The sequence below is a fragment of the Nanorana parkeri genome, unplaced genomic scaffold (assembly GCF_000935625.1).
Source record: "Nanorana parkeri isolate BGI_ZX_2015 unplaced genomic scaffold, ASM93562v1 scaffold536, whole genome shotgun sequence".
Lineage (NCBI taxonomy): Eukaryota > Metazoa > Chordata > Amphibia > Anura > Dicroglossidae > Nanorana > Nanorana parkeri.
Window position 1 is genome coordinate 704,643 of NW_017306804.1, and position 7,894 is coordinate 712,536.

Here is a 7,894-nt window from a genome sequence, read left to right on the forward strand (position 1 = left end):
TATATATATATATATATATTACACATATATACACACACAGTATATATTATTTAATTTTTTTTATAATTCGGGAATGGTAAAGAGTTATGTGTCATTAACACACATATCCCCAAAACTATAAACATACATCTATCCTGCTTTGGGTCACCTATTCTGGCAAAAAAATGTCAGTGGTTAAACGTTTGATAAGCAAAACCCAGTCCATTACAGGTTCACAATAGTAATAACTGTAAGAATATGTATTTGGGAGACTCCTACAGTCCAGTGCCCCCTGCTCTGATTAATTAATTACTTTATCCATTAATTTTGTAGGATATATTGGCTTGTATTAATAGAGTGAAGAGCATGCATGCTTGCAGGTCTCTAATTATAGGGATTCCAGCACATATTACTTGTGTGCTTGGGTGGTACTGTTTAATGAATGGGGGAACCATAAAACTAAAAAAACTTTCCTCATTTCAAAACAGCAAAGCACCTAAAAGACCAGGTTATGATTATATTAGTATTTGGGCCGGTGTCAGCGGGCTTTGATGGGTAAATGCAGCGTGCTTTCAACATCAGCTTGATAAGATTCTCAGATCACTCAGAACTAATTTCAGGTGCATTTAACCTTTAATTGTCCTGTATTTTTACTTATTTTGGCTGCTTTTGAATAGACATAGACCTATATGGGAAGCAGTTCTAAAGTGAACAAAAGCCCATGGACAATAACAGTGTGTACTCAAGTATGTGTTTTAGGTGCCCAGCACCATTCAACAAACAGTTCCTACAACATATGCAAACATTGATTCATCCCCATCTCCCTTTTGCAGAAGATTGCTTAGGAAATTAAAAACATAAGCTCCAAGTGCTCTGTACACTTGGCTCTTGTATATTCTACTGGGGTCTTTTATTTTTCTTAATAAAATAAGATAAAGTTCTAAAAGAAAAATAAAATTAATACCAACCTGTATGTTTTACCAGATTTGCCTCTTCAGAAGACAATACAAAGCAACTCAGGATCCCAGCCTGTGGGCACCATCACCAGGTCACCCTCTATGGGTACTCAGCCTCAGCAGATCATTATCAATGCTTCTCATTCCAATGTAGGAGCCAGTGCTGAAACCCGTACCAGGCCAAATTCACTGTATGATGCTCTACCCATTTTTAGTAGACCCGTGGATTATAGAAGATTTTCGGCTGCCAGTTCAATTGCTTTGGAGCCCAGAGAGCTGATAACCAGAAACAATTCAACACTGAAATCTCCGATTTCTGCACCTCCATCTATTTTGGTGAAGCCTGACACACCTAAAAGTGGCGTTGAAAAGGTAAATACTGTAAACATTTTGTAAGGAGTTTATCTAAAGTAAATATTCCATAAAGAGGCTTCTTGTTCAAGATCTCCCTTCACATTTACTTATTTCTGTGAAAAGTAAAAGATTTTAAAATGAACACTGTAAATGTACATACTGTATACTTGTATGGGTATGCTGCCCACTTCATCTCCTTGAAACACATATAGCAATGGCAACTGTCTCCCCCTGACTAAAAAACCTGCAAGTGAACCTAGCCATGGGGTAAAGTGGGTGACTGCCATTGCTCTGTCATCTACCTGTGCAGGCCATCAGTGGTTCTGCCTGGAGTGCACACATATACAGACAGCGGTGTATTTAACATTGGTGCTGCCCTAGGCAATGCAGCAACGCCGCCCCCACCCCCCAGACTACGAATCTGCCGCTCCAGGCAAACGCCTTGTTTGCCTCGTGGCAGATACGCCCCTGTATACAGATCAGTAGCTCTGAGCACTGACAACTTGATGTCAACATATATTGTGGTCAGAGCTGTCAGCGAAAGTGTGAGTGTATAACACAGCTGCTCCCTGCCCAGTTAAAGGTGAGTATACAAGGGCTAGATTTACAGTTATGTTGAGCAAGTGTTAGGGTTAGGGATTAGAGGGGTTTAGTTCAGGTTTAAGGGTTAAGGTTAGGATTAGGTTATAGAAGGGAAAGTTAACTTTAGAGCTCAGGGTAAGTGTCCGGGTGATGTTATGTTTGAACATGTGCTACTGAACTATGTAAACAGCAAAAACTATCTTCCTAAGCTAAGATAAAACCCCCTTGAAAGAGAATATATATTGTATTTGTAAATATTTTCTACTTTCTTACTGTCTGGATTAAGACATATTTTTGTTATGTAAATCTGAAATATTGAATATTATGTTATGTAGAATATGTATTCTCATTTTCAGCCAGTGGTTGACTTTTATTGCTTTAATGTATTTTTATGCTTCTATAAGTTTGTCGGGCTATTCTGAACCACTGTATGGAAAAGCCTGTGTTTACAGAGCTCAACAGCTCAAGCAGCAATGTATACAACTGAGTAAAGCAGAGATGTGATGTATACTCCACCTTCCACCTTGCCTCTTTAAATCTGCTGCAATAGCTTTCATTCAGAGACTATTCTGAAAGTAAACAGCTTTCGCTGTGTTCTCTCCCTGAGTGCTCTTTGGGGTTGATTTACTAAAGGCAAATAGGCGGTTCAATTTGCAAGGGAATTTGAACTTTACAGGGGTAGTTTTTCCTTAATTTGGTGAATGAGGTGAAGCTCTGCTGACTTTCATCATTCAACCGCATGCATGCAAAAATGCTGTTTTGGTTATTTTTTCTTTTTGCATTTGCTTGGGTGTTGTATAAGTGAAATTTCACCACATTCACTAAGCTAAGGGAAACTCCCCCTGTAAAGTGCAAATTTAATATAAACAGCCTATTTGCCTTTAGTAAATTCACCCCCATGAATCCAGGGTCAAAGATGCAACCTGTAATAAATGTTTAGTTGTAAAATAAAGATTTGATATACATGAAAACAGATATAGAACATCAGTTTAAAACTTCTAGATTTAAACAAAATAATAATATTTAAAATAACATTTAATATATACTTTAATTTGTACATAATTTGTATCCACACTCTATGTACTTGTCCCCAGAAAAAATGTGATGGGTTACCAGTCCCATTGCTGGCAATATTTCCTTCAGCCTCCTGGCTCTGAGTACATCCTGCCATGCTCAGAAACAATTGCTCCTGGGAGGTGGATTGCTCATGCAGCTCACTGCACAGCAGATCTACTGTCTTAAAACAACACCCACTAGTGGAGGCCAGGAACAGCTTGTTTACAGAAAAGTTGAATGCTGACATTTTTAAGTACTACAGAGAGAAGTGCAAATTCATAAATGTTAAGTGAAAGTGCTGTTATAGTTTAAATGGGCACAAACTTTATCTTTTTATTAAATTAAAGCCAAATAAAATTGAATATCTTTGTATTTTCCTATGCTCACATCTGAATGTGTTTTTTTTCTTGCTACTGTTTGTATGTTTCTGAACACCGTAACATTATGCGTTTCTTTATTTAGCAGGTAAAAACTGTTAGATTTATGAATTTTAGTCCTCAAACCTTGAAACGCCAAAGTGTTGTATTTGATGTGAAAGATGAGGAAATTTCCAGCCAGAATATCATGTCTGAAAACTTGCGGCTTGGGGAATCCACCTTGACTGTACCACTACGACCCAATCCCGCCTTGGCCCATAAGACAGAAGGCCGGAAAATACAAAAGCTTAGGAGTATTGGCAACGATGTAACACCTATCCCTCCACAATCAACACTCTCTTTTCCCAAAAAACGGACCCACAATGATAATTCAAACAGGACCAGCGCAATCTATCAAGCTCAAGAGATCCCGTCAACTTAATGCTTCTGCTTTGATTTAACTTGGCCTGATTTTTTTTCCACCTTGGCACATTAAATTAGATTCTGTGTCTGAGAGTTTCACTATAATTTTCTCATCAATCCATTTTGTCACACTGGACAGACTTACCATGACAAACAAAGGATCACTGGCACCTTCAATTATGAATGTCTCTTTTAAATCCTCATTCTTATTATCAAGACAAGTCTGTGTCAGGCATGCTGTCATGCTCTTTGCTACATGAAGATATATAGTGGATATTTTTGACAAGCTGACTGGGTTATTTTTCGCTGTAGGAAATAGGGTCACTTACTCAACAAGGTGAAAGAATGAAAATAGTTAGATGTTCCTCTCCATTTAGATGACACATCTAAAGTTTTTTTGTTTTTTTTGTTGCCTGGCAAACTTGACTTTTTTGCTTTAATGTATTTTTTTATGCTTTTCAAAGATTTGCACTAATTTTAGAATGTAATTTCACTTTAATGCCAATTAGGTGTAGTGGCTTGTATATCAGCAATTAAATATAGGAAAAGGTAACTTCTTTTAAGTCCAAGCTTAGCTTAAAATATAAGAGCCAGCTATGCTCAAAACTAACTGTCAAAATGCATTTTTACAGAAAATTCCCCATCCCCTTTGTATAGGAATTATACGATGGACTGAAGTAGCTATAGAAGCCAGCTATGCTTACAACTAACATTGATAAAAATGCACTTATACAGAAGTATCTTTATCTTCAGTGTAAAGGACTCGCATGATCAACTGAATAAGCTATTACAGCAATCTATGCTTAAAACGAACACCAATAAAACACATTAATACAGAAGCATCTCCATTCTCTGTGTATAGCAATCACATAATGGATTAAACCTTTTATGTGGAGAGAACCACTGTTAATCATAATTATGCTAACCAGTTGACTATCACTACTGCCAACTCAGTACAGTTTTAAATGTCCATGTCTGTACAAGTAAAGACTTTAGGGAATTTTTCAATCTTGTAAAAACAACAAGACTGAGACTGAAGATGACTAGCCGACAGATACAAATAGTAGTGAATTTTACACTAAATCAATCACTAAAAATCCAATATCATTCTTAAAAAGTAAATATCATTTCTAAAGTTATTTGCAATATTTTTGAATCTGCAGCTATCTTCAAAAAGATGCTCACTGATCCTGCCATAAAAGACCTTGTTTGGGCACTTTCTGTAATAGGAATAGCAACAATCTGCCCCTGTCTCCCAATTGTGCTCCTGCATTGCCATCTTGTGACAGGGGCTTTAAATTGCTATCCGAACCCAATTTTAAAGGCATGTTCAAATGTTGTCATAGAAAACCCACCTTAAGAAATGTCATGCAGCCATCTCTTCAGTTCATGCATCATTCTTACCAACTGTCCCGGATTTGCCAGGCCAGTCCTACATTTTACTCAGTGGTCCCACAATGGCTGTGTCCCAGGCTGTGTTCAACAGGGTTGTTGCTAACCGTCCATTTTTTCAGGGGAATTATGTAAAAATTAAGCCAAAATATTCTGTCTGTGTTTATTCTGTAATTGCCCATGCCTGTTTCTGCCTGCCAGTAAAAACTCTGACTTTGGATGTTACAGTTTGCTGGCATATGTGCAGAAATCTGCCAGATGAGGTCCTAATGATCCCTGGGAAACTAAAAAACCAGAGGAGGTATTGTGAACCCTCCCTTGGCTCTGATTGGCTAATAGGCACTTTTAGCAAAGAGTGGGAGCAGGTTATTAATGTTCTGCTCAATTCAGTGGTGTATGGGGCTTTTCTGACAAGGTGAGCCAGCTCTTGGAGTCTCAAAGTGCTAGTTGCGGTAAAAGAGTGAGAACGGAAGCAGAGTGAAAGATCCCTTTAGTTTGTTACTCATGTTGGAAATATGATGTCAGTTACTAATCCTTGCTGAGCAGAGAGAGGGAGTGGTGGAACATAAACTCCATGCATTCTCCTCTACTAGCAGAAAACATAATTGATAAAAGGCACTAGCTGGCAGGGAAAAAGCAATGCATGGTAACTGTGTGTTCCGTCCCTTCCTCTACTCAGACAACCACCACGGTTTATTATGGAAGTAGCTTTCCTGCTAATGTATTCACAGAATTCACAGACAGAGACACTTACACTGCCAACTTAGTGGAGGTATTTACACTGACCATTATTATATTGGGAACAATGTTGGTCAGTAAAGAATCCTCGTGAGGAAAACCTGCTGGTGGATAATTATACAAGCAGGGCCGTTAAGTCACCCAGGAAACATGGGAGTCACCCAATATATTGAGGTGTCACCCAATATTTAGGGGTGGTCTCTTGGTCTCCCAGGATCTTTACTCAGTCCCCTGAACCCTCCAGAGCAGGGTTGTCAAGTCACACATGGGAGTCACCCCACATATATTAGGTGTCACCTGATATTTAGGGATGGTTTCTTGGTCTCCTGTCAGCTTTACTCAGTCTCCTGAAGCCTCCTGAGACTACCTTAACTGTCTAGATTACATTAACAGAATACCACATGTTATTGTTGGCTCTTAAAGTCAAAATTCTGCCATGCTGCTGTCCCACCACCTTCCCCTTTATCTCCTTCAACGTCTTTAACAAGATGTGTCAAATGTGTTTTGCAGTACAATTGCAGTCACTGAGGTCTGAACTATTGGGTTGCTGCACATTAAATAGACTGTACAGACTAACAGTTGTACCTAGCTAAACAAATCATTTAACAAAAGAACAATAACTTAATGGCTGTACTTCTGACTTTATTATGATACATCTTCCTGTATAAACATTATTTTAAAATAAATTGTACAATAGATGAACAATATTCCTTGTGTAGAACCATGCCTAATTAAATGAATGTCCTGCCCCTAATTAAAGTACATTCTCCACCTATAACAGATGGACACGCTGCAAAAAAAGGTGTCCCTGGAAATGTTTTTGAAATGTTGGCAACTATGCATGCATGTATACAGGAAGAAGCTGCAAAGAGACTATGATACAACAACAGCATTAAGATGCAATAAAAGGGTAAAAACAAGTATTTTATTTAAAAACAATGGCAATTGTTTGACACACAGTGCTTTTAGAAAACTAAATGTTATTCATTTAGGGTTTACATCTCATTTTATGCTTTTAAGTAGCCATGTTTAGAGCAAGCAATAATAAAGACAGATTGGTTTTGTAATCTGTAAGGTTCTATTTATTCTGGTGGTTAGAGTGGAAAAGTCCCAATAGTCTAACATTAAAGAGCAGTCTACTTTGTGTCTGTTTACCGAGTGTTTATTTTGTGTCACTGTACTTTTATGTTTAGTTTAGAATGCTTATTTTGCAGTGTTCAGTGTTTTTCAACTAGATTGACAAGCTGCTTTAAATGACATAGCTGGTTGGGAATACAGCCATGATTAAATAGAACTTGTTAGTAAAGAACTTTCCTGGCCATATCCATGGCAGCGCTGACCATTGGGTGTTAGCTCCAATTACCCCTAGATGACAGGAACCAAAAGGGTTAAACATGACCTAACCCTCTCCATAAAAGCCCCTCCTCCAGCCGGCTTCCCCAGTCTTTTTTGTTCCTGTCCCCCCTAGGACAGGGTTGTACTTGTGTACTAAAGCAAAGGAATATGAAGTCATGGAGTTCTGGATGGCCTCAGGGGAGTTCAGCCTCTCTCCCCTGGGAGGTTCCCAAGACTCGGCCCCGAGCAAGGGTGTCCCCTTGGGAACAAACAGCTTTCATTTTCGGTCTGAGGTATCCTCCTCATGAAAGCCATGTTTTTATATTAAGCCTGCAAAATGTTCAATATGCGGAGTGTTGCAGGGGCAAGGTAAGCCTGTGGGGGATAATCTTACCTATGTTCTGTGGCCCGACTCGTTTAGGCGGCTCCTCGCAGCGTTTTGCCCGTTCGGCTGTTTGCGGTGTAAGGGCAGAGCAGGATGGGCACTGGCAGCTTCCGAGCGCTTCTGCGCATGCGGGGAAGTCCGGTCTTTGGTGACGTCATCGGCGGACGATTTTCGGCGCCAAATTTGAATTATTTGCAGTGTAAAAGTGACAGAACTGGCTCAGGAGGTGTTTCCTGGTAGGCATATGCTTCTTGGAGAGCCTGGAGAGCCATCAAGTGCCAGAATCATGGATAACTGACCCTCACCAAACGAATCTGTGGAGTTGAGGTAAGGGATGA

General features: G+C 39.2%; 1 protein-coding gene across 2 annotated transcripts in view; it reads left to right on the forward strand.

Annotated features, from left to right (window-relative positions):
- SH3RF2 (SH3 domain containing ring finger 2) overlaps nucleotides 1-4,266 on the forward strand; it is a 120,220-nt gene extending 115,954 nt beyond the window's left edge. The window contains exons 9-10 of one of the 2 annotated variants that reach the window (XM_018561655.1): nucleotides 964-1,307; nucleotides 3,390-4,266. In XM_018561655.1, coding sequence (XP_018417157.1) covers nucleotides 964-1,307; nucleotides 3,390-3,725 — 680 coding nt within the window. In that variant the 3' untranslated portion in view covers nucleotides 3,726-4,266. The remainder of the gene's footprint in view (nucleotides 1-963; nucleotides 1,308-3,389) is intronic. The other variant, XM_018561656.1, reaches the window with a different exon arrangement.
- Nucleotides 4,267-7,894: the final 3,628 nt, after the last annotated feature.